This window comes from Erigeron canadensis, chromosome 9, assembly GCF_010389155.1.
Source record: "Erigeron canadensis isolate Cc75 chromosome 9, C_canadensis_v1, whole genome shotgun sequence".
NCBI lineage: Eukaryota > Viridiplantae > Streptophyta > Magnoliopsida > Asterales > Asteraceae > Erigeron > Erigeron canadensis.
In genome coordinates this window covers 35,635,466-35,663,456 of record NC_057769.1, presented here as the reverse complement: position 1 = coordinate 35,663,456, position 27,991 = coordinate 35,635,466, and the positions used below count along the sequence as shown (strand labels likewise).

Here is a 27,991-nt window from a genome sequence, read left to right as displayed (position 1 = left end):
CATTCATTTGTAACTTGACCCATTGTTGTTCGATCTGCTTCATAAATAATTTAATTCGCCTGTGAATTACTCGATTGGCGGAAAAAACAACAGCAACAATAATTATAATAATAACAATTACAGAAATATAGAAATATGGCTTCTAACACAATCAGCGAGTTTGCTCATTTGCAAATCCCACTTCTAGAAATAGTGAAGGCCACCGATAACTTTGCTGATGAAAACATCATCGGTAAAGGTGGATTCGGAAACGTTTACAAAGGTAGGCTTATGCGATCTGGCACGTTGATAAATATCTCTGCCCGGAGGTTAGATCGTAGGTATGGGCAGGGAGACGTTGAGTTCTGGACGGAGATTTCTGTGCTTTCTAGTCTCAAGCATATAAATCTAGTCCGCTTAATCGGGTATTGTGACGAGAAAAACGAGAAGATCATCATAACCGAGTATTATCCCAAGGGAAGCCTCTCCATGCACCTAACCGACACTACCAACCTCGATTGGATTAAAAGAACAGAGATATGCTGTGCAATTGCTGATGCAATACAAAACCTCCATGAGAACATTGGAGAAAGTTACCATGTCATACATCGTAACATCAACAGCTCCACAATTTTATTAGATGATGACTGGATTCCCAAGTTATCTGGGTTTGAATTTTCAATCAAACATCAGGTAGATCGAAAAAATCATGTTTTTCGCTGTGAAGCTATTGGGACAAAAGGGTATATGGACCCGGAAATTCAAAAGACCGGAGGTGTTACACACAAGTCCGATATCTACGCGTTGGGCGTTGTTTTATTTGAAGTCATGTGCGGCAGAAAAGCATTCGATCCAAAAGCTGATGATGCTGATATGTTTCTAGGACCATTGGCTAGATTTCATTACGAAAATGATACACTGCAAGATATAGTCAATCCCGATTTATGGGATCGAATGGATCCAGAGTCAATTGATCCGTTCGCATCAGCGGCATACCATTGCTTACATGAAGAGCGAACACAAAGATCAGATGCGAAATTAGTTATGAAGCGACTTAAAGTAGCACATTCTTTTGCATTGCCAAATAGACCTGAGGTAAAAACGATGGATTGATCGATCCTTCTGTCTTGTATTTATTTACTTTTAACATTCATGCATATATAAGTCAAAAATAAAATTTTCTTTTAAACTTTTTGATTTTACATTAACATTTAATTTTCATATATATATATATATACGTGAGAAAATGAAGTATGTGGCGGTTAGACACCTTGCTAAGTCTAGACACACTACAAACTTAAACAATTACAAGTGACATACACTTTAAAGGTGACAAACACACTTGATACAAAGCGGCTGTTTTGCTTTATATAGAGGTAGAATTAGGGCAACACAACCTTTCTTTGATGGTGATTGATGGTGGTTGTCGACGTCCCATTGGCTCTTTGTACTTCCATGCAAGATCCCTTGTCTTCTTTACCAAAACGGGTATGAGAGAGAAGACCCCAGTTTTGGTCCCAACTTGTACCTTTGTCATATAAGGTATGTTACAGTTGGAAGAACCACCATGTGGCTCTTGTCTTCATCTAGTTTGAAATCTTCCCGCCTTGACCAACGATTTGGGCAGCATCCAACCCGCTGAAGAGAGTCACTGGACTCGCTGATCACTCGCTGACGACACACGTCAGCGAGCAAGTCTTATCAGCGAATCCAAGACTCAACAATCTCCCCCTATTCACTGAAGAGACTTGTTGAGTAAATAAGACTTAGAAAAGAATGTAGTATGAAGGAAAGATGTTTTTTATATCATCAAAGCAAATTACAAGCTGAAGCATAAAGCTTTTACAAAGTAAGACATCTAAAGATTAGCAGCTTCAATTTCCCAAGCGTCCTCCTGCTTGGCAATCCTCAGCACTGGATCTTCTCTTCTTGCTGGCATCATCAGCTCTTCATCTATCTTACTGATGACCGATCTAGCACTCGACATTTTAGCAAATCTTCTTCTGATGCTGATCAGAAAGCCAGTAGATGCTTTTTCAATTTCTGCCAATCTGAATAAGAGTTGATCATTCTGGAAGTTTTGGAAGAATATGTCAGCAGGGGATTCCAAAATTCTCCCTTCTTCAAATATACTTCTGAGAGGCAATCGAAGATTTAGAGTAGCATCATCAGCAAGAGGAGGAAGAGCTGCTGGCAAGGCTTGATGCATTTCCTTTATTTTTCTTTGTATATTCTTGCCAGCAGACATTGAGATAGCTACTGGAGCTCCAAACACTAGCCTCAGCATAGGCAAATCACACTAGAACTTTGTTTCAAAGCCTCTTGCTTTCTCAAAGTACTCCCTCAGCATGTTCTTCAATTGATCGTAGCTGGGAGCCTTTTTGTCTTTGATCAGCATATACACTTCAGCCCATTCAGAGGCACTCAGAGTGGTTGCCTTGACACCTTCATACCTAACAGGCTTGTCAGCACCCTCTCTTAAAATCTTCAGATTAGTCTTTAGGCCCATGTCAGCACGAAAGGCTTCAGCAGCTACTATTCTTTGAGGCCTCCTCCTTTCATTCATGTACTTCAGCCATTTAGCCTTTTCTACATCAAATTTGGCTCTCTTTTCACTCAGCTGCTTCTCTACTTCATCATGTTTATGTCTGTAGAGAGCCTCAACACCACCTGTTTGTAGAATCATTTTCTGCTCAGCATCCAATTGATCTTTTTCAAGGAGTGGTAGCTGTCTAATGAATTCCAAGTTTTTGTTTTCATTTTCTTGGTTCTCTTTGATTCTGTCCAGCTCCTTGATGGCTTCTTCTTGAGTTTTACCCTCAGCAATCAAGGCCAGAATGTCAATCATTTGATGTTGATGACCTTCTGAGGATTGGATTGTCAGAGATTCAGCAGAGAGCGAGGTGGAAGCACCTAGAGGTATCCAGACCCCAGCTAGAGGATTGGATGGTCTCCTTTGACTATCGGTCATTGGAGTAATTTCAGCATTTGCCAGATATCGTCTGTGAAAGATTGGCAATATTTCACAAGATCTGTCTACAGCCATTTCCTGAGCGAACCCAACTTCCCATACAGCTTTCATGGTTTCAGGTTCCATTTGTTCAGCTTCTTCAAAAATGTCAGGTTGGGGAGACTTGGTAACAACTATCTGCTGCTCCCCTTCAGCATCAACATCTTCAGTCTCCTCCTCAGCACCAGCAGGGGGAGCTTCAGCATCTATTTTTGTCTCCCCCTCAACACCAGCAGGGGGAGTGTTCACATTTTCCTCACTGACAGCCACTATTGCCAGTTCATCGTTTAGAGTTTCAGTGGCTGCAGCAGTGTCATCTTCGTTTGTAACCTTGTCAGCAGATGCTTCATAAATATCGCTCACCACTTTGTTAACAGCTTCGCTGACAAGTACCATCACAGCAGCATCAACTTTCTCCCCCTTGGAGGTTGTATCATTAATAACAACCTCCACCGTTGTTGTTGGGGCTGCCTGCTATTGAAGAAGTTGGGACATCATATTCTTTATTTCCCCAACTTCTTGTTCAAAGTTCATTTGGCTCTTACGATCTTCCTCAGTGAATGAGACATGAGGAGGAAGACTGGCCACTGTAGTCTTTAAGGCATTTAGAGCCTTGGTGTTGCTTTCGACCTGGGTGATGAGAGGAGAAACCAGGTCAGCAACTCTTTTTGCCTCAGCAGCAGCATAGTCACTGCTGCTGGATGCCTTCTTAGCTGAATGACAAACAACATTCCCAATTTTGCACAGCGATCGCGAGAAACCTTGAATGGCCCGTTGATCTCTTTTGATGACATTAGTATAAGTGCGCAACTTCTCTTAATCAGCAGCCATCGAAACAGATTTTTCTTTAAGTGTCTCGATGCTGGCAGTGTTCTCATTTTGCTTGTTGTACCAGCTCTCCAAGATCTTCACCAATCTGTCATCTTCATGACTTTTGAGTTGAACAACGAGTGTGGCAGCCTTGGTGAGATAATTTAATTGGTGTTCCACCCTGGCCAGTCTATCAGAAGAGTTAGTGGAGTAAGAGATACCCAATTCTTTGGCAGATTGAGAGGCGATAGGCTTGGCAGCAGATGAGCAGCCAGGAACACTTTGGAAGGTAGAGGGCATGCCAAGGGAGAGCATGGTGTTCACTGGTTGCATGGGTGGAGTCTGAGGTCTGGCAGAAAGAGTCAGCACCCCAGTTTCTTCAACATTTGCTGCTGCAATATCATCAGCAACAGCTTCTTCAAAACTTTCAATGATGGCTGTTGCATTTTCATCAGCAGCAGCCTCTTCTCCAGCATCAACCTCCATATCACTCGCTTCAAGTTCATCAGCCTGGTTGGAGGAATCCAGTTGGAATTCATTAACCATGAAGTCTCCCAACTTCAAATCACTCTCCTCCTCATCAACATCAATATTTGCAACTAAGTTTTCTTGTGCGACAACCTCAGCACCTTCAACCAAACTTCCTTCACCACCACAAACAACATCCTCAGCATTCTCAAAATCAACACCCATCCTTTCCTCCAATGAAAAATTTAAAGGGGTAGGGGAACCAGGTGCTTTAGCTTCGGTGTGTTGTGTCACCAAAGCATCATCGGCCGTAGATTTTGTTCTCTCTAGCATCACTTGTGATATGGCTGCTGACAACGACTCAGAGGGTTGAGAAGAAGAGGGAATTAATGGTTCGGTTGACTCAACTCTAGTGGGCTGGGGTGGCCCTTGATCTTCACCAACCTCTCCTACAAAAGATTGAGGTGGCTGCTTGCGGTTACCCTTTTTCTAGTCAGCAGTCTGTTGGGAGACTGCTGGTGGGCTGGCTGGGTTTCTAGTGTCCTTGGGCAGTGAGGACTTCTTAACCTTAGTGGGTTTGCCCTTTGGTACTCGTTGCTACTGTTTTGGGACAACAGCAGGAGGTGAAATGGAAGAAGATGAAATGATTTTCTTGGTTTTCTTGGGAGCTTTGGAAGTTACTGGGGGGATTATCAGCATACCAGCTCCAGCAGGGTTCGGTTTATATATTTCAGGGTACATAGAATATAGTACCCGTTTCATTGTTGGAGTGAGCACAACATACTTGGGATCAAATTGCTCTGGGTCGCAAGCAGGAATTTTATAGACGGAGCTCACAACCCTTGGAGAGAGGATGAATTGAGCACCTTCAGGGAGGTACTTATCTTTGAGCTCCCTTCTGAAGATTAGAGAGAGAGAAACCGTGCGAAAGGTACTGAGATTGACCTGTTCTTGATTGTGACCTTCCCCTTCAGGTCTTCAAAAATTATGCTGACAAAGTCAATATTGCAACCATTTGCCAGCGCATATATCATTTGCATCTGAGCAGCAGTGGCTTGATCAAAAGAGCCACTGTTGCCACCAAGACATTGGATGACATGAGTGAACAGCAGGCTCCACACACCCGAAAGATATTTCTTTTGAGGATTGCTGTGCACAGGTTGTGCTGGTTCCATGTTGGTCCCATACCCAATGGTTAACAACCATTCCTTCCATACTCCAATGGGGACCAACTCAACATATGGATGCTCTTCTGATTGTTTGGGAAGACGAAGAGCATCTCTCAGTGAGTCAACTGAGATGGAGATAGAGTGTTCTCCTTTCATTACTATGCCAATGATGGTGCTACTGGCAACTTTATAGTCACATGTCCACCAAAACTCCCTTAGGAGGTGGGTACACATCTCCTTGGGATCACTGTAGATAGCCTTTCTGGCATGACATCCCATAATGAAGTCGAGCATAGAGAAGTATCCCTTTGGATGGGATATCTTCAGATCCCAGATAATTGTTGGCGTTAATGATCAATTTACTAGCTTGAAATGAGACATGAGGAGATGAAGCAATCCCTCAGGATCATATTCTTTTGATGTAAGATAGAGAGGAATGGTTTCTAGGTTTTCAACTTGAGAAGCCATTTGAAGATTTTAGAGAATTTGAGAAGAATATAGGAAAATTTGAGAGAAAAGTTTGAGAGAATGGAAAAGATTTGAGAGAGTTTGAAGGATTTTGGAAATTTTGAGAGAAAGAAATGAACGTAAAAGATGGAGAAGTGGAAGAGATTTGTATATATATGGCATGGAAATGGGTCCTATAACTGCAAAAAGTGAGTCGTCACTCGTACTCCCATTCATACGTGGCATATAAAATATTATTTTAATTTAAAGAACACATATAAAATATATGTACGTATGTGGGTTGTATGATGTGACCATATGAACCACGATTTCAACTGTACTCAAGTACATACGGCACGTACAGTGTACAAGTTGCCCATTTGGGAGAAGATCGAGGTAACCGTTTGAGATATATAGGAGAAGTGATCGCTTACTACCTTTATACAATTTTTGGCAAATTGTCAGCCATCAACGGATTTTAGATGTCTTTACTAGCAGCCGTTTGCTGCTGGACTAGATAGTGACTTTCAGCACCCTATTACTTTTGTTATGCTTTTTCCCAAAGCATCAGGGATCAACGGATTTTAGATGTCTTTACCAGCAGCCGTTTGCTGCTGGACTAGATAGGGACTTTCAGCACCCTATTACTTTTGTTATGCTTTTTCCCAAAGCATCAGGGATCAACGGATTTTAGATGTCTTTACCAGCAGCCGTTTGTTGCTGGACTAGATAGAGACTTTTAGCTCTCTATTGATTTTTAGTTCAGTGAGTAAGACACACTTGAACTCGATGAGATAATCTTGACAGGTCAAGAGTTAGCTTATAAGAGATATGTAAGCTAAGTAGCAGAGTCACCGTTCAACATTCCCAACCTGCTGACAAGATCCTTGAATCTTTTTTCATCTAAAGGTTTAGTGAAAATGTCAGCAAGTTGATCGTCAGTGGGGATGAAGTAGATTTCAACATCCCCCTTCATGACATGGTCATAAATGAAGTGATACCTAATATCTATGTGTTTTGTTTTGGAATGCTGAACAGGATTATGTGTAATGGCAATAGCACTTGTATTGTCACACATTATGGAGATCTTAGAGAAATCTAAGTCATAGTCAGCGAGTTGATTTTTCATCCAGAGGACTTGAGCGCAACAACTCGCTGCTGATACATACTCTGCTCTAGCAGTGGAGATGGAAACTATATGTTGTTTCTTACTAGACCAACTAGTCAGCCTTCCCCCCAACAGTTGACATCCACCACTGGTACTTTTCCTATCTAACATGCAACCAGCATAGTCAGAGTCAGAGTATGCAACTAAGTCAAAGTTAGAATCTTTGGGATACCAAAGACCTAGGGAGGAAGTCCCTTTGAGATATTTAAAAATTCTCTTGACAACAAGTGAGACTCCATGTGGACGCTTGATATCTTGCATAAAGACAAGTAGCAAACATAATATCAGGACGACTCGCTGTGAGATACATCAGCGAGCCAATCATCCCACGATAGTGAGTGGGGTTCACATGCTTTCCATCTGGGTCAGCATGGAGATTATTTGGAGGAGACATAGGCGTGGGCTTAGGAGTGATATTCGTCATATCAAACTTAGCCAGCATGTCCCTAATATATTTTTCTTGGTTTATAAAAATTCCATTAGAGAGTTGACGAAATTGGGTAAGTTCCTCTTGCATGGCAGCAACCCATGAAGGGTCAACAATTGCCTCTCCAATATTTTTAGGAGTGATCATTGACAAGAAATTAACATATAGACATGAATTTCTGGTCGCTGATCGAGTCAAAATACCCTGCTGAAGATCACCAATTACTTGATAGGCAGGATGACTAGATGTCCATTTTAGTGCAGGAACACTTGATGAACCAAGTAGAGGGGCAGCGGAAGTTTGGGGAATAGGTTCAGTAGGAGAACTGTAAGAAGAGAGATCCATAGTTAGAGTTGGTTCATTAGGACTTTGATCAGAGGAGCCATTTGACTGAGTAGAGTTATCAATGATGATGGGGTCATCAGCAGACTCCATATCTTCAGTATTAGCTGAAGCATCATGAAATTCTTCATCAGCAAAGTCATCAACTTGCAAATCACCAGTCAGAGATCTAGGTTTGGCTGATGTAGCATGGATTAATCTTAAAATGGGCTCAACTGGCTCAATCGTATAGATTTGAGCAGCTACTTGCTCTAGTTCAGGTTTTGCTGAACTATCCTCAGTGAGATGCTGATTTTCAAGAGGCAGCGAGCAAGAGGCATTAACAAAAGATTCAGCATCCTCCATAGGTGGATTATTGAACTCATTGAATATCTCTTCAGTAGAAGAAGATTTGATATCTTTAAGAGATGAAGAGCTTTCATCAAAAGTAACATGAATGGATTCATCCACGTTTTGAAGACGTGTATTGAATACTCTAAAAGCCTTGCTGATGGCAGAATATCCAACAAAATAGCCATCATCAGCTTTAGGATCAAACTTTCGTAGGCTGTCTTGTCAAAATAGCCATCATCAGAATATCCAACAAAATAACATGAAAGTATTTGATTTGTGGTTTCTTGCCTCTCAAAATTTCGTAGGCTGTCTTGTCATGTCTTTTGACAATGAGACAACGATTTTGAGTGTGGCAGGCAGTGCTGACAGCCTCTGCCTAAAACCGGCTGGGTAGGGAGGACTCACTGAGCATTGTTCGTGCTGCCTCAATTAGAGTTCTGTTTCTCCTTTCAGCAACACCATTTTGCTCTGGGGTTCTAGTTGAAGAGAAATTTTGTGAGATCCCTTGATCAGCACAAAAGGATTCAAGAGTGTAGTTTCTAAACTCAGTGCCATGATTGCTTCTGAGTTCTTTAACCCTTATGCTGTTGAGATTTTCCATTTTCTTGATAAATTTAATGATCTCATCAGCAGCATCACTCTTGGAATGAAGAAAGATGGTCCAAGTATATCGTGAAGATTCATCTACAATAACTAAAGTGTATTTGCTACCCTTTAGACTTTGGACATTTACTGGACCAAAAAGGTCCATGTGAAGAAGATGAAAACAACCCTTGATAGAGTTGGCTTGTTTTGTTTTGAAAGTAGCCCTATGGCTTTTACCCTTTTCACAAGCATCACAGAGTCTATCTTTTTCAAAAGAGGGAGGAGGAAGGCCACGAACAAGGTTCTTTTTGGCAGTGAGTTGATTGTTTTAAAGTTCACATGCGACATACGCTTGTGCCATAACCAATTTAATTCAGATGCTGACTTTGCAAAGAAACACGTCTCACTATCAGTTTTGATAGGAGTGAAGTCTACAAGATACACATCTCTTTTTCAAGACGACTTCCTTGTTAATATTTACAACAGTGCCTTGATGCTTATCAAGAATCACTTTGTAGTCAGCATCACAAAGTCGACTAATGCTTATGAGATTATGTTTTAATCCATTTACATAAGCAACTTTGGAGAATTTTATAAGACCATACCCTTCACTTTGTCTAGGGGAGTTATCACCAAACACTATAGTAGGACCAGGTGCCTCTATATAGTTATCCAGCAGGGACTTAGAGCCAGTCATGTGTTTTGAACAGCCGCTGTCCAAATACCACACTCCTTTTCCCAGCGAGCCCTGCATGGATATAATAGAAGGATTTTAGGCTTCACTTTGGGATTCATCTATAACCTTCTCAGCAGGGTTAGAAGAAGGTTCATTAGAGGTTGCAGTTGGCTCTACAGAGAGAGCATCCACAAGAGTGGGAAAGTCACCAACATCAACATCCCCATGGGATGTATCATTCTCATCATAGGGCATTATGTTTGTCCCAGTACTTTGGAGATATTCATAGCTACTGACTACATTAGGAACATTATATTCAACCAGCATTGCTGGTTGTCCCCAAGTATTAGAAATGACCCTTTGAGAGTGAGGGAATTCAATATGTTGAGAGGAGATGTAGGTTCAGGAGAAATGACCCAAGTATTAGAAATGACCCTTTGCTTCAGTGACAGAAGAGGTGTCACTGGTTGTAGGTTCAAGAGAAGGGTTCTCACTGATCCTGGTAGAAGAAGACGATGCTCCAGCAGACATAGAGGAGTTAGATTGTATAACAACCTCTGGAGCTTCCCTTGAACTCAAACTATCACATTCGGAAGCAACATGTCCTCTGCTACTACAAAAGATAGCATTTTTTGTCAGAGGGGTTGCCTTTTTTACTGTGAATAAGAAAGTCTTCCAGCTGAGAAGGGAGATCATTCACTCACTGAGTGAGTTCATTGATTTGAGGGTTAGAGGAAGAAGCCTTACCCTTTTGTTTAGATTTTGATTCTGGGGATTTTGTGATCCTCTAATCATGGTCCATGCTTGTCTATTAGCAGGGTGAGAAGATGGACCCTGCTGAGGTTGAGTCACTCTACTTAGAGTGATAGGTCTAGTCTGACGATTTGGAGTCACTGACCGCATTTACCTATGAGGTAAGTACTCCCTGTTTGACAATGAGGATTGAACATGTTTATTTGGCATTTGTCCTCTTTGTGGGGTAGTGGGTCTCATTTGCTGATGTGGCAAATGTCCCTGCTGAGAAGTTATAGGCCTCACTTGCTGATGTGGCAAGTGTCCTCACTGAGGAGTAATAGGCCTATTTTGAGAAGGTATTCTTCCTCTCTAAGGAGTGTTATACCTCGAATTTGATCGAGCTGGCACAGTTTGAGGTGCCATATGGGTTTGAACACTACAGGTACATCCTTTGTGGGAGGTATTTGCTGATGTCTAGCATCAGCGAACCTAACACGTCTTTTCATAAGGCGATCATGCTGATCACCCTTATTACCAGCATGAGCAGGTTCCTGCTGAGTAGAAGAAGAAGATAGAGCACAAGAAGGTTGCTGAAAGACTTGTTCCACTCGCTGAGGAGTGCTATAGTCATATGGCGCAGCAACAGTGCTCCTCTTAAAGGGTTCAGCAGACTTTATGGATAGTTGCTGAGGAGCAATGGGTATGTATCCATCACTTGAAATGTCCCCTTTAAAGGTTCTTGGAGGAGAGAATTGAATCCTCCCTTCATGTGGCATCATGCAAACAATAGGGAGATGAGAAAACATGTTATTGGTGCTGGTTGTAGAACCAATCCCTTGAACATTAGTGGAAGAAGAAGATACACTGGTGGAGGAAGAAGTAGCACCAGTATCCATTTCAGCATAGTAGTCACTTTGTCCCTTGACAAAGTACCACTTTTTCATCTCCTCAGGAGAGATGGAAGCTGAAAAAGAGGTAGGAATAGAGATTTCTGGCTTAACATCATCTTTGAACTAGTCAGCAAGTGAGACAGCAACATCAAAAATGCCACCAATCACTGCTTGTACTTGAGCAGGAGCTTGTTCACTCAAGCACTGATGATGAAATTTAGAAGCTTTTGACCAAGAGGTCACAATCTTCTTAAGATTTGAGACTTCAATCTTGAGATTTTCATTCTCAAGTTAGAGTTTTTGAGTCATTAACTCATGAGATTGAAGTTCGACATGAACATTTTTCAATTTCAAGAGTTTTTCAGACTTTTCACTTAACTCTACGCCAACAGAGTTGAGTTTGGCTTGAAGTTCAGCACGTAGAGTTTATACGAACTGAAGATCACAAGACAATGACTAAATGATTTTAGTCTTGTCAGTTTCAGAGGAAGAGAGAAGAGAGTGTACCTTTTTAACAGTGATGTTTACCCACTGACTGGAGGAGACTTGATCCTTTGTCAGTGCATCACCGTCATCAAGTGCCATCAGGCACATGGTATCAACATAATCATCATCGTCTGACTCATCTGAGTCAGCCCAATCATGTTCTTCAGCAACAAGTCCTTTTGCTGGAGTTTTGGCCTCTTTTGTTTCAGCCATCTTTGCCTTTAGCTAATAGTTTTTATTCCTGTACTCATCAGCAGACTTAGAAGAATTAGATTTAGGGGCTGCTGGAGAGGGAATAGCAACCCTGCACTTCTTTTGGTAGTGGCCTTTTCTGCCACACCTCCAGCATTCTTCCTGTGATTTGCCGACAGGAGGCTTGTATGGAGCAACCGACTTACGGTTGTTCCAATAAGGGCAAAGCCCATGAAGTCACTAAACATTTCTTGTTTTTCATCAGCATCAAGCTCATCAACAAGAGATTGGATAGGACTAGGAAGGTTAGAGGAGCTGGCACCATCATTGAGATTGATTGGCTCAGCAGAGATAAGTGCAAGAAGGTCTGTGATAGGATGAGAAGACAGGCTAACAGAAGAAGAAGAAGGGCCAGCATGTCTCCTAGCATCAGCAGAGGCTCGAATGTTTTGAGCCAAAGCTCTCTCTTCAAATTGAAGAGTGCCAAAGAGTTCTTCAAGATCAAAATCTTGAATTTTCTTTGTGGTACGGAGAGTTTATCTTAAGTTTTGCCACTTGAGAGGAAGAGAGTCGATGAATTTGTGGCATACTTCAAAATTATCATGAGTAATCCCAACATTAGTCATATCATTGAGCAACCCTTTAAAGCGCGTATAGGTGCCCTCAAGATTTTCATCAGGAAGAGAGAAGAAGTTTTCATAAGCACGTTTTAAATCAATTTTCTTGATTTTAATAAGGTCAGCAGAACCTTCATAGGTGTTGACCAGTCTATCCCATACTTTTTTTGAAGAGGGCTACTTGATGACAAGCTTCATGATTTCAGTAGGAAGAGTGACAATAATCATGTTTTTGAGCCTGGCATCAAGATTTACCAACTTACGCTCTTCACCAGTCCACTGGATCTCTGGTTTTACCAGGTCAGTCACTATCTCAGGAGCTTCAAGTGTTGCTCCTGGAGTTCTTTGGACGTACATCGGTATGTATGGACCCTCAGTTAATATAGTCATTAAATAGGGCTCCACACCAGCGATGTGAAGAAGCATTTTCTCCATCCAAGACCCAAAATCTTTGGGCTCGAATTTAGGAGGTGTAGACACATAACCAAATTCACGTGTGTTTACAAGGCTAGGAATAGACGACATGTTCTTGTTTTAAAGAAAAGATTTTAAGAAGAGAAAAGAACAGAGAATTAATGTAAACACAAGAAGGCAAACAGATCTTGTTCCAATGATTTAGGAACGGTGGCTCTGATACCACTTGACAGTCCACGTGCACAACTTATGTTATAATTAAGTGAGACAAGAAAGTAAATAAGAAGATAAACAACAAGAACAATGACAAGTTCAAATGTAATAAATCAATGCAAGTATAATCATATGTATCATTGATTAAACGATGAATACATGGTCGATCTTACAAACTTGACTTACAAGAATACAAATGAACAAAGTAACTGTTAAGTCTAGACACACTACAAACTTAAACAATTACAAGTGACACACACTTTAAAGGTGACAAACACACTTGATACAAAGCGGTTGTGTTGCTTTATATAGAGGTAGAATTAGGGCAACACAGCCTTTCTTTGATGGTGGTTGTCGACGTCCCATTGGCTTTTTGTACTTCCATGCAAGAGCCCTTGTCTTCTTTACCAAAACGGGTATGAGAGAGAAGACCCCAGTTTTGGTCCCAACTTGTACCTTTGTCATATAAGGTATGTTATAGTTGGAAGAACCACCATGTGGCTCTTGTCTTCATCTAGTTTGAAATCTTCCCGCCTTGACCAACGATTTGGGCAGCATCCAACCCACTGAAGAGAGTCACTGGACTCGCTGATCACTCACTGACGACACATGTCAGCGAGCAAGTCTTATCAGCGAATCGAAGACTCAACACCAAGTTTGTGTGTAGAATCACTTACATACTAATTTTCTAATATATCTAAAAATGCTTGGCCCCCTATGTTTTTTATGGATTAAAAAAACAAGATGTGAGGGGTTCTACACCCAAACTTGGGTGTCTAACAGCCACATAAACCTTAACCCCCCCCCTCTCTCTATATATATATATATATGTGTGTGTGTGTGTCGTATTGTAAAACAAGTATTAAAGTAAAACAAATAAGACAAGATTTTGACCCTTGTATCATGGTTAAATTGATGGACGAAAATTTACAAAGCAATTGATGTACGGTGATTTTCATGATCCACAGTGATTATTACTGAAGAAAAACTTATTGTTTTATTTGTTTACTACAACAAAAATGTCAATTCTTTACATTTATTTCTTCGCATTTCTATATGTTAATTTGTTCACATTTAAAATTGTATATAAAAAAAATTCACACTTATAAGTGTGAATAAAAATTAAAAAGTCATATTTTTTCACAAGTATAAATGTATAAACAAAATATTCACACCTAAAAGTGTGAAAATATGTCAAGCATTTTCACACTTAAGAGTGTGAGAGCTAATTTGTCACACTCAAATTCCTCGCACTTCCTCTTGTGTGAGAAAATTTGGTGTTACAATTACTTCCACACTTTTAAGTGTGAACAATTGTATAGTTTTACATACTAAAAAATGTGAACTTTTTATTTTCACATATATAATTGTGAAAATATTTTGATTCTTTAACTTTATTCACACTTTTAAATGTGAATTCTTTCCACACATTTATTAAGTGTAAACAAGTTAACAATATTATTTAACAATTTTTAAAAATGTGAAGAAATGAGTGTTAACAAATAACATATTTGTTATAATGGTTTTACTTTAATAGTTGTTTTATTTAACCTAGAACACACACACACACACACACACACACGTATATATATATAGGGGTGGGTTATTTTAGGACCACCTCTTATTTTAGGACCATTTAGGACATGTGTTTTTGTAACTTACACACCACCATCATCATCTACTACGATATACAAGACTTTTTGTAAAAACACTAAAACTTTCCGGTGACGGACCCACCGAAAAATCATGTGTAAGTTAACTTACATATTTGTAAGTTACATGTGTAAGTTACTTACACATGTGTAAGTTAACTTACACTTGATTTTCCGGCGACGTGGTGGCCGGAAAGTCTTAGTGTTTTTACAAAAAAATCTTGTATATCGTAGTAGATGATCATGATGGTGTGTTAGTTATAAAAAACACATGTCCTAAAATTGGTCCTAAAGAAACTTGCCCATATATATATATATATATGGAAAAGAGAATATAAGGTGTCTCAAATCAAAGCTTAGGTATGGAACATGTCACATACTAATATATTAATATTTTTTGTTTAATAAATAAATCAGCATGGCCCCATGAATTTTATGGTTTAAAAAAATCATATGCGAGAGTTCCATATCTAAACTTAGGTATGAGACAATCTTATATTCACTTCCCCTATATATATATATATATATATATATATATATAGGAAGGGTTATTTGAGAACTCACAAATAAAAAAGAACGGGAGAACAATTCTGGACCACTCATTTTCTTATATTTTCTCTCTCTTCCATTAAATAATAAAATTCACCAAAATCATTTAAAATGCTTTATCTCACAAACCGTAAATCGTTAGACGAAACAAAAAGCATGGGTAGTCTTAAAATTTCGTCCTCTTTCATTAGAGATCCAATTTGATATAATTTTGACGACTTTTTAATTTTTGTTTTTTTTCCCATCGCGTTCATCCTACACATGTGTAGGTTCATCCTACACATGTGTAAGATCATTGTTTTCACATGTAAATTAGTAAATGAACATATGTACACAACAATGAACATCAAGGGCGGAGCCCGTCAATCCATGGCAGAGCCATGGTAGCCAAGGACGGAGCCCGTCAGTCCATGGCGGAGGAATAGCGGCTAAGGGCGGAGCCCGTTAGGTAGATCATCCCTCACTGGTCACCCCCTATGACCTATCACTCTCTCTGACCTATCACCCTATGACCTATCACCCTATGACCTATCACCCTCTATGACCTATCACCCCCACTAGCTTTGGTTTATGAATATCCTTAAGGGCGAAGCCCGTTCCGAATCATAATTTTTGTCCAACCTACACATGTGTAAGTTATGTGTAACTACCAAAAAGAAAACGAAAATTAAAAAGTTGTCAAAAGCATATCGAATTAGATATCTAATGAAAGAGGACAAAATTTTAAGACTACCCATGCTTTTTGTTTTGTTTAACGATTTACGGTTTGTGAGTTAGAACATTTTGAATGATTTAGGTGAATTTTATTATTTAATTGAAGAGAGAGAAAAAGAAAAAGAATTTGTGGTTCAGAATGGTTCTTGAGTTCTTTTTTTTTATGAGTTCTCAAAATAAATCACCCCTATATATATATATATATATAGATATATAGTGAAAAGTTATTTTGAGAACCATATTTTTTGCGAGAACCTTTGAATAACTTATGTATAATTTTGAATATATATCTATACTCCATTAATAAGCAAGCTACCCCACCCCCCCTTTTAACACCTCTACCTTTAAAATGTCTTTTATGCCCTCCTAATTTACACTACCATATTTTTTCTCCATCACGCTCATTACACACACATACGTTCATCCGATTTTCTCTCCCTCCCCCCTTCTCTGATTTTCTCCCCCCATAAACACCATCCACCACCGCCCAAATACCACCATCCACCGCCGCAATCCACCTTCTATGTACGTTATCCCCCATAAACACCATCCACCACCGCCTCAAAAACCACCATCAAACCACCATCCACTACCGCCGGCTTATTTTTTTTTCTTTTTCATCGCCGCCGCGCCACAAACCACCATCAAACCACCAGCGTTTTTTTCTTATTCCCCGTTGCATCGCGCGGGTGCAACGCTAGTATATATATATATATGGGAGCCTTATTTTGAGAACCTATTTTTTTGTAAGAACCTTGAGAACTCTTAAATTATGTATTGGATCACATGTACATTCACATGTGAAACGTCATAAAAAATACATGTTGTAGGAGAAATTTTTTTTCAAAACCTTATATATACCCATTTGTTAATATGTGAATGAAAACGTGAACATATTCATTCATAAGTTCACAAAAGGCTATTTTGAATGTTTTTAAAAAAATTTCTTCTACAACATACTTTTTCATATCATTTCACATGTGAATGAACAAAAAAAACATGTGAACAAATATATTATCTAAGAGTTCTCATGGTTCTTATAAAAAAATGGTTCTCAAAATAAGGAAACTCTCTCTCTATATATATATATATAGGTTCTCAAATATATATATATATATATATGTGAAAGTTATTTTAGTATCACTCCTTATTTTAGAACCAATTAGGACATGTGTTTTTTGTAACTTACTCACCACCATCATCATCTCCAACCACCATCATGATCATCTCCGACCACCACTATGATTTTTCGGCAACGGGGACCACCGGAAAATCGTTTTTAAGTTAACTTACACATGTGTAAGTTAACAGAAACATGATTTTCCGACGGCGGTGGTCGCCGAAGCCGGAGGACCATGTTTTTGGTCGAAGATGATGGTGGTGGTGGTGGTGGTGGTGGTCGGTGATAATGATTATGATGTGGTTCTAATTGGTCCTAAAATAAGGGATGATCCTAAAATAACTCACCCTTATATATATATATATATATATATAGTAGGGGACGGTAATATAAGGTTGTTAGGTACCTAAGCTTAGGTATGGAACACCCACATATTGTTTTATTAATATAGAAATTTCATGGGGGTCCAAACATTTAATCATTAATAAAAAATATTAAAAAAATTATATGTGATAGGTTTTTCACATCTAAACTTAGGTACCGGACAAACTTATATTTAGTTTTCCCATATATAATATATTAAAGTAAAACATATAAAACAATCTTTTTATTTTTAATTGAAATTTATATGTCTATCATGAAAAACTCCGTACATCAATATCATACAATTTAATCGTTTCATTGATATAATTTAATGTAGGATTATGGTGAAGATTTCTCCCACATCACAATCAGAGGATATAAAGAAAAGCCACCATATCCATGGAAGGTATGTGATCTATAATATATTATAAAATAAATAACTTTTTATTTATGAAAATGTTAAAACTTGTGTAATTAAATTACATTATAAATCATTTATCTTCAATATATCCCCTGTCCATAAAATACTTTGTAAGTCCCAACTATTACTAGATAGTGCTGAAGACACCTCTATGTCAATGGTGAGATAACTTTGCAATACGTTCACTGTATCTGGACGTGACCAGTTGCAGTGAACAGTATACCAGGTTAACTGGAAGGTTACTTATTAAGGTGACAAATATAAATAAGTAAATAACAATGCAATAATGTAAATAACTTGTAAAGTAAATCGGTGAGACAATATGTTTTAATTCAAGTGTATTTTATATATTAACTTTAAATAAAATACAAGGTTGTTGCGAAACCAAGATAATACACGAGTGTAAATATCCTAACAACCTATGAAATACAATTGATCTATACCTGGAAATTCTCCTTAACAATCGAAACACTTAGAGTTGTGAAATGTTCCTTTTTGCGATTGAGAGAATATTGCATAAGTTCACCAAGAATATTGCAGAGTATGTGTTTGCAAAGATGAATTCTTGCTTGTGCAAGGACCTCTATTTATAGGCAAAGGTTGGGCATTGGGATCCCAACTTTGTCGTATAAATTGCCAATTGGTTGACAGCATACAAAGAATTAGTATTTAATTCTTTGTGTATGCTAAATAAAGTAAGACAAATTGTTACTTTATTCAACCACTTTATATCTATGTACTTTTATCCACAGATAAGGTTATTATCCGGGTAAAAGGATGTAAAGTAATAAGCCCTCCTCGTAATCAGTGTAAAGCTTTGTAAGTGCATTTACACTTATGGTCTCCAGTCCATTGATATGATAGAATGTCAACTGGGCTTCGCTGCCATTGCCATTCTTTTTCTTCCACTTGATGTCTTCGATTTCAACTGAAATGTCTTCAGGTATGTTCTTCAGATCTTCAACTGGAGGAAGTCATCAGTTGCATAATTGTACATTGCAACAGGACTTCTATATTTCTGGACAATTCTTCTCGTCTCCTTACACCACTCGACACCATCTTCGCCACCAACCGTCGCCCCCACCACCACACCTGTCGCCGCGATGACCACTGCTACATTGCGCGGGTCCATTCTTTTATTAACTAAATAGATTTACTTTTTAGTTATAAACTAAATAAGTTATTTTTTATAATACATGAGATAAGTATATTAAACTTTTATAATAACATCATTAATATTTATCTATATATCTATAATATAACTAAAAGAGGGAGTTGAGGGTACACTTGGCACCTCTAATCCCTCTCCTTTAGCCTAATACTCTCTTCTTATTAATCATTTATTTTTATATATATAAATTCATATTTATATTTATATTAGTACTAGTGTTCAGGCTCGTCCATTGGACGGGTAGTATCAAGTTATATAAATTTTATAATAATTGTTAAACAAAAAGTGTTTGACCAATATCACAACTTAATGAATACGAAAGTTAAAGAAGAAACATATGAAAATTAACTCAATATAAATATTTATTTCAGTTTACCTTTTTTTTTCTTTAGTTAAATAAAAAAAGAAACAAAAAGTGTATGACCAATACTACAACTTAATCAATAAGAAACGTACGAAAAATAACTCCATATAAATATTGATTCCAGTTTACCCCCCCCCCCCTTTTCAACTTTAGTTAAATAAAATTAAAAACTTGCAGTTTTTATATTCTAAAAGTGTAAACTGTATAAGTTGAAAATACATACCAATTCATCAACAAAGACCATCTCGAACGTTTTGATTTTATTCGGGTTGCTCCACTCCGGAACAGTCCATACATGCACAACACGGAGTCGTAGATGATGATTAACATGTGTTGGTTTAAGCTCTTCAAGATGAATTAATGTGGTTTTATTTTTTGTTGTTGTCATAACGAACCTATAATTGACAATAAATTAAATTAAAATCAATAATAATAACAATAACATAAAAATTAAATGTTAAATCATAACCATAATAAAAATAATGATTAATAAGAAGAAATTATATAAATTAAAGAAACAATGGTAGTCGAACAAAAACTGGAACTTGCCTTGCTAGTCGAACAAAAAGTAACGTAGATAATTTTGTAGGTTTTGGGGCTTATATATATATATATATATATTTGAGAGAGATCAAATAAGAAGGTGTGTTAAGGAGAAAAGGGAGAGAAGGTTATATTAACCAATCAGAGTGTGACACATCGTTTTTAAAAAAATATTGCGCGATGGCATATTTGTAAATAATTTAAACTTTTGGTCAGCTTTGGTCCTGGGTCAGCTTGGGTGGTCAGCTTGGGTCAGTTTGGTCAGCCCAGGTTCTGGGGCAGCTTGGTTGGTCAGCTTGGTCAACCCCAAGCTAACCCAACCCAACCCCAAGCTGACCCAACCTGACCCAGAACCCAAGCTGATTCAACCTGACACAGACCCAAAGCTGACCCAACGTGACCCAAGCTGACCCAAAACCTATAATCTACATTTGTCCATAATCTACATTTGTGTAGATTATGTGTAAATTGTGTCAAGCTAACCCAACCTGACCAGACCCCAAGCTGACCTAACCTGACCCAGAACCCAAGCTGATGCAACCTAACACAGACCCGAAGCTGACCCAAAAGCCATGATCTACATTTGTGTAGATTATGTGTAAATTGTGCCAAGCTAACCCAACCCCAAGCTGACTCAACCTGACCAGACCCCAAGCTGACCCAACCCAGAACCTAAGCTGACCCAAAACCCATAATCTACATTTGTGTAGATTAATCTACATTTTGTGTAGATTATGTGTAAATTGTGTCAAGCTAACCCAACCCCAAGTTGACCCAACCTGACCAGACCCCAAGCTAAGCCAACCTAACCCAAGCTGATCCAACCCAGAACCTAAGCTGGCCTAACCCAAAACCCAAGCTGACCCAAAACCCATAATCTACATTTGTGTAGATTGTGTGTCAAGCTAACCCAACCCTGACCCAGACCCCAAACTGACCCAACCTCAAGCTGACCCAAGCTGACCTAACCTGACCCCAAGCTGACCCAAACTCACCCAACCCCAAGCTGACCTAACCTCACCAGACCCCAAGCTGACCCAAACTCACCCAGACCATAAGCTGACCCAACCTGATGAAGCTAACCCAAACTAAGCTGATCCAACTCAGGCTGACCCAACCCAAGCTGACCCAACCTGACCCAACCCACTGAGAGTTGAAGCTGGCCAAGCTTCACAAAACTTTAAATTATTTATGAATTTGCCACCGCGCTTTTTTTTTTTAATTTAGACACATGTCGCGTTCTGATTGGTCAATAGGACCTTCTCTCCCTTCTATCCTTAACACCCCTTATTCCAGGATCCTCACCTTATATATATATATATATTTATATATATATAAGATAGATAAGATAAATAATAATAATAATAATAATAATAATACAGTTTTTTAAATTAAAAATAAAGGTCGGCCATATAGATAGATTATTTATATATAATAATTAACTAATAATAGAAAAAATAGAGGATTAATGGGAAAAGAGTATTAGGCTCAAGGATGTGGATAATGGGTGCCAAGTGTACCCCTAAACCCCCCCCCCCCCTTTTAACTATATTATACATAGATAGATTAGTATATGTTAGTATGTATAATTAATTTGCAGATATACATTAGATAATTAAACGATTTAAAAAAGATTTAGTTATATGTGAAGATAAGATATAACTAAAGCTAACAAATAATTTATTGAAAAAATTTATTTTATCTATCTATAAAATACAATTGCGCTCTTTTTTTTTATAATTTGATATGTATTTTTCAAATTATATACTGTACATTTTTGTTTCTCTTTAGCTTAACACTATATCGTTTAATCAAAAATTGTTGTTTGTGTTTGTAGTAAGTTTAGATATAACAAACTGCAAATTTTTTATTTAACTAAAGTTAAAAAAAAAAAAAAAAAGGTAAACTGAAATCAATATTTATATGGAGTTAATTTTCATATGCAAATTTTAAATTTAACTAAAATTGAAAAAAATGGGTCAACTAGAATAAATATTTATATAGAGTTAATTTTTATATATTTTTTTCTTTAGCTTTCGTATTGATAAGTTGTGACATTTGATTAATATATTTTGAGATCACTCGTCCATTTGGACGAGCCTGAGGACTAGTACAATATATAGATGAAAGGTTATTTAAGAACTCACAAATAAAAAAGAACGCGAGAACAATTCTAGACCACATATTTCCCTCAGCTTTCTCTCTCTTCAATTAAATAAAAAAAAATTATCCGATTCATTCAAAATGCTTTATCTTACAAACCGTGAATCGTTAGATGAAAAAAAAATATGGGTAGTCTTAAAATTTCATCCTTTTTCCGTTAGAGATGCAATTCGATATACTTTTGACGACTTTTTAATTTTCGTTTTTTCCCCATGTACTTATGTACCTACACATGTGTAGGATCTTTCTTTTTACATGTAAATTAATAAATAACCATCGGTACACAACAATGAAGGTTAAAGGCAGAGCCTGTCAATCCATGGTGGAGCCATGGTGGGTAAGGGCGGAGCCTGTCAATCCATGGCGGAACCATAGCGGCTAAGGGCGAAGCCCGTTAGTTAGATCACTAATCACCGATCACCCTCTATGACCATTAGCCTATCACCCCCACCAGCTACCCTTTATGAATATCCTTAAGGGTGAAGCCCGTTCCGAATCACAATTTTCGTTCAACCTACACATGTAGGTTATGTGTAAGTATCGAAAAGAAAATGAAAAGTAAAAATTCGTCAAAAGTATATTAAATTGCAACTCTAATGAAAGAGGACGCAATTTTAAGACTACCCACATATTTTTTTTTTGGGATTATGGCACCGGAGTGTAACCAATTATGACTCAATGGTTATGTAATGTAGTGACCTTTCAAATTGGCTATCTGATGTAAGTACCTTCCATTTTTGTTCTTTTAATGTATCCTATCGGGTAACATGCTATTTGTAACCGGTAATGCTAAGTTAGACGTAAAAAAGAATAGGGATTAAGGCACAAGAGTGTAACCAATTATGAGCGAATGGTTATGTAATGTAGTAGCCTACGAAAGTGTTAAATTGATGTAAGAACCTCTCTGTTTTGTTCACTCGATGTATGCTACTAGGTTAATCTGACGACTTTATACTCCAGTCATCTTCTACGGCTAATTTCCGATACTAGATATAACTTTTATTTCTAAACTTTGAAACTAGATATAGATAGATGTATATATACATATATAAATGCACTGTACGTAGCTATGGTCCTACTGCTTCCTCTTCGAGAACAAATCCCAAATCATGTTCCTAAAACCATGACCGTACAACAGGCCAACCAGTACATGAAAAAAACAAAAATTAGAAGTTCTTACATTAGATAGCCAGTTTTAAAGATCACTACATAACATAACCATTAGGTCATAGTTGGTTACACTCATATGCCATAATCCCAAAGTAAAATTAACATTATTACTCACTACCTCTACAACAAGTCAATCGATACGTTAAAAGAACAAAAATGGAAGGTACTTACATTAGATAGCCAATTTGAAAGTTCACTATATTACATAACCATTGAGTCATAGTTGGTTACACTCCAGCGCCATAATCCCTTTTTTTCCCATTTAAGCATTTATGGTTTATGAGATAAAATATTTTGAACGATTTAGATGAATTTTCTTAATTTATAAAAAAGAGAGAAAATAAAATGAAATGAGTAGTCAATAATGGTTCTCGCGTTCTTTTTAACTAACCCCACAATATATATATATATATAGAGAGAGAGAGAGAGAGAGAGTTAGGTTATTGTGAGAACTTTGTTTTTGTCGAGAACTACGAGAACCATTTTGAACCATTTGATTAGATTAATCAATAAATGATGGCATACCGTAATTATTATAAACTAGATTAAACTCGGATGTTGTCCGGGCCTGACCGAGAACGTAGATAAAAAGTAAAATAAATATTGATAGTTATAATATTATTCATAGTTTTTGAGATCATAAAAACTATCCGATTACGACTTATGCAAATAATAAGACTATAATATTTGTGAATATATGATATATGTCAAATATGCTAAAACATGATTAATTAAATGTAATATTAAGTTATAACAAAGTTATATGAAAGAATAATAATAGTAATAATAATAAAAAGAAAAACTAAAATAGAAATAATTAAATAAACTATCAGATTACAACTCATGTAAATAATAAGATTATGATTTTTATCGATACATGATATATGTTAAATATGAAAAAGCATGATTAGTTAAACGTAATATTAAGCTATAAAAAAAATTAAATGTGACAGTAATAATAATTATGCCACATAAGATTTTTCATATCCTCTCTTAATTATATAATAAAGAGATTCAAATTAATTTACAAATAATTAAGAATTAGAAAAGGACATAATAGGAAAATTAAAAAGAGGCATACGTACAAACGGTTGAGATAAACATGGAGCTTTTTAGTTTGCAACTCATCTTTCTTTTTAGTGTTATTAATAAATAATTAATACTAATATTTAAAGATAAATACAAAATTTTAATTATTCAATACAGAGTTTGTAAAATTCAAAGAACTGAATTACCTATTTATTATTATTATTATTATTATTATTATTATTATTATTATTATTATTATTATTATTGATATTTTTATTTTTTATTTTATTATTATTATTAGAAACGGACATATTTAACGGGTGTTTTGTCAAATAAGTTTTGGACAAAAAATTTTTATGAAACTAGTAAAATAGGTACCGGGAATACCGGTCTTAAAAAAGTGGCCCGAACCCGATTTTCCCAATACTGTTGTCAAAATTTGAATCTCGAGACTGGTATTGCAATTACCGGTCTCACTTTACATGTCCTTTTGTAGTAGGATTGAGAGTCACAATGGTCAAAGGCACAACAAACAAGACCGGGTTTAGGATCCCCGGTCTCAAAATAAATACGGAGTAGTAAGTAATCAATTGAGATTGGATCATTTCATAAATTTTGTCTGACCAAAACTTGTTTGACAAACACACCCACCAAATATGTCCGTTTCAATACAAATTTCGCAACGAGTGGCGTCGGTGGCGGTAACAGCGGGTGGGTAGGGATGCGTTTATTAATGTAAAAGTAATTGATTTAATGAGGTAATGTAAAATTAATTAATTTCATTAAGGTTATTATAAGTATATTAGGCGGCGATATTTAAATTAGTGAATAAATGAGAGGAGTAAGTTAGGTATTTCAAAGACTTAAAAGTTAAAAAAATGGGGTAGGCCGGGGTGATTTTTTTTTTTAAGGGAGCATACAATTGTGAGTTTGTGTGTCATGAGTTTTGTACTAGACATGTTTGATTATTGGAACCTAATATGATCAGTAAAGCCAACACCGGTGCCAATGGCATCGCTTAAGCGATGAAAACAGATGAAGAACCAAAGAGACCGTTAGGACGAGCCTTATGGTTGTTGATGAATTAACAAATACGAGTATTTCATCTAGATTCTCATTGTAGTCCTATAAAGTGCATGCAATACTCTTTATCCCACTTATGTGATTGTTACTACAGGTAAAAGGCTTCGGACACTTGAGAATAAGCCTCACAGACATACTTTTGGGCGCCAATAATTTCTCACCAAAAAATTTGTTCAGAAACAGTAAGGAGATGCATGAATATTGTGGAGAAGTTGAATGTTTTGATAGAGAAAATATGTTGTCCATAGAAGAGATGACCAAAAATAAAATACCGAAGAGATTATACACGGTAAATTTTAAAAGACTTGATACTCGAACACAAATCTTCAATACAGAAATTGAAATTCTTAGCAGTTGTAAACATCACAACATAGAAACATTTCTTGGATTTTGTGACGAAGGTCCTGAAATGATACTTGTTTTTGAGTTCTTCCGTTTTGATACACTTCACAGTCGGTTGGAACAACTTCTTCCTATATGGGAAAAACGTTTGAAAATATGTCTTGAGATTGCACACGGATTGAATTACATTCATAATGAGATGAAGGACCAAAAGATGGTAATACACTGTGACATAAGTAGTGAAAACATTTTATTAGGCGTCAATGAGGAGGTAAAGATTACTAGATTTCGAGATTCATTGCTCGTGCCTCTGAAGCAGGCTGGTGACACTCTATATATCGAGAATACAAATCCTCACTTCGATCCTTATATGGATCCTGAATATGCTAAGACTGGAAAGATAAAAAGAGAGTCAGATGTATATAGCTTTGGAGTAGTTATGCTTGAAATCATATGCGGGAAGTCTATCAAGTTGTTAACTAAGGTTAATGACGGTCAAGAACGTGAACTATTGTCCCAGTTGGTGCGACAATTGTTCGACAAGGGAATAATGAAGAAAAAGATAACTTCTGTACTTACGGGGGAGAATGGAGATGACAAGTTTTATCTAAATAAAGGACCCAATGAAGATTCTTTAGAAACATTTTTAACAATTGCATGTCGGTGTTTGGCGGAAACACAAAACGAGCGTCCAACAATGAAAGTCGTGGTCGAAGAACTCAAGAAAGCATTATCATATCATGTAAGTCAATATTATAAATCTGTTTTAAGGTCCTATATATCTTCATAAAATAGTTACCGGTTTTCTCATTATGCTTAGGTAAACAATAAGGATAACTTCCGGATGTCACTTGAGGAAATAAAATTGGCCACGAATAACTTCAGTGGTGACAACGTCATTGGAGGAGGAGGTTTTGGGAAGGTATACAAAGGCGAAGTTGCACACAGACATGGAAATGGGAATTATACCATAGTCACAAAGCGGTTAGATACAAGTCAAGGTCAAGGGGAACAACAATATTACAATGAGCTACAAATACTCTACGAGTATAAGCATGAGAATGTCATCGGTCTTGTAGGCTACAACGATGAAACATGCGAAAAAATCATTGTTTATGAGCATGCGTGTAAGGGAAGCCTTGACAAGTATCTGAATGACACTAGTCTTACATGGAGGAATCGACTTATGATATGCATTGATTTTGCAACCGGGTTGGATTTCCTTCATGGAGGCATTCATGGAAAAGAGGTTGTGATACATAGGGACATCAAAGCTGCTAATATTTTATTGTTTGATGAATGGAAGGCGAAAATTGGTGATTTTGGGCTTTCTATCATAAGCACGGTAAATGAACAAACAGACTATGTCATTGATCATGCTTGTGGCACACGGGGCTACTTGGACCCGTTGTACTTAAAATCGGGTTTCTTAACAATAGAATCCGACATTTATTCATTTGGTGTGGTTTTGTTTGAGATCTTGTGTGGGAGATCAACGTTTGAAATTCGCAAATATGAGGGTCGATATCTACCGAGTTTCATGAAGCACAAATTTGAAGAAGGGAAACAAGACGAGGTTGTATTTGAGGCTTTAAAGAAAGAAATCATGCCAAAATCATTAACAACATTTCAAAACATTGCCTATCAATGCTTAGATGAGGATAGAGAAAAAAGACCAAGGGCGAAACAAGTTTTAGCACAACTTAAGAAGGCATTAGCATTTCATGTAAGTTATGATACTTTTACATTTTTTTTGGTTGTTGCTTATGTATATCTTCATCTCACAAGAAGAAAAAAGGTCAAATCTGAAAATGATAATAGATTCGCAACTTATATGTTTTTATTTCTCTAAATTGATTGATTTATACACAGGAAGATGCAAACATAGGAGCAGAAACGAGCTAAACAAAAAATGAAGAAACTGTTTCTGGATGTCAACAACTCTCGATAACTACTAAGTTTAACAAGCATAACGGTCATGGGAATTATGTAATGTAATTTTATTGAATGTTTTAAATCTTGTGCTTTTTCTTTTGGTTCAATTGGGTAATTGTAATCTTAGTTTTGTAGAACCCATGTTATTTGTGTTTACATGATTTTTAAGTAGTGATTCCTTGACTTGTTTTCTGTGTTAAGCTATTGGCATTTTAAAACACTTGTCAAGAATTGTGAGGATTATATTCATTTGCGACTAGCCGAGAGAAATGTAATGACATGATTAAAATAGTGAAAAAGGAGGTCACTGCAATAGCCTTTGTACTCTGCCATAAGTATCTTTTTGTCAAAAAGTATTTATGAGGAAGTTCTACTTGGAAAGAAGCTTTTGGAGGAGTAAAGGGCAAGATT

At 37.1% G+C, this 27,991-nt stretch overlaps 1 protein-coding gene across 1 annotated transcript; it reads left to right on the top strand.

Moving 5' to 3' along the window:
* Positions 1-2: 2 nt before the first annotated feature.
* LOC122582780 (tyrosine-protein kinase JAK1-like) lies at positions 3-27,765 on the top strand. The gene is made up of 5 exons (XM_043755216.1): positions 3-1,074; positions 17,697-17,765; positions 25,398-26,387; positions 26,466-27,371; positions 27,518-27,765. The coding sequence occupies exons 1-5, from the start codon at positions 136-138 to the stop codon at positions 27,548-27,550; spliced, it is 2,937 nt and encodes a 978-aa protein (XP_043611151.1). The 5' UTR covers positions 3-135; the 3' UTR covers positions 27,551-27,765.
* Positions 27,766-27,991: the final 226 nt, after the last annotated feature.

What these genes read in the sequence shown, in the direction of transcription:
- LOC122582780 (XM_043755216.1), top strand. Translation starts at nt 136, where the DNA reads ATGGCTTCTAACACAATCAGCGAGTTTGCTCATTTGCAAATCCCACTT. An exon ending in CATTGCCAAATAGACCTGAG is followed by an intron (nt 1,075 to 17,696) that starts GTAAAAACGATG and finishes AATTTAATGTAG; the next exon opens with GATTATGGTGAAGATTTCTC. An exon ending in AGCCACCATATCCATGGAAG is followed by an intron (nt 17,766 to 25,397) that starts GTATGTGATCTA and finishes TTGTTACTACAG; the next exon opens with GTAAAAGGCTTCGGACACTT.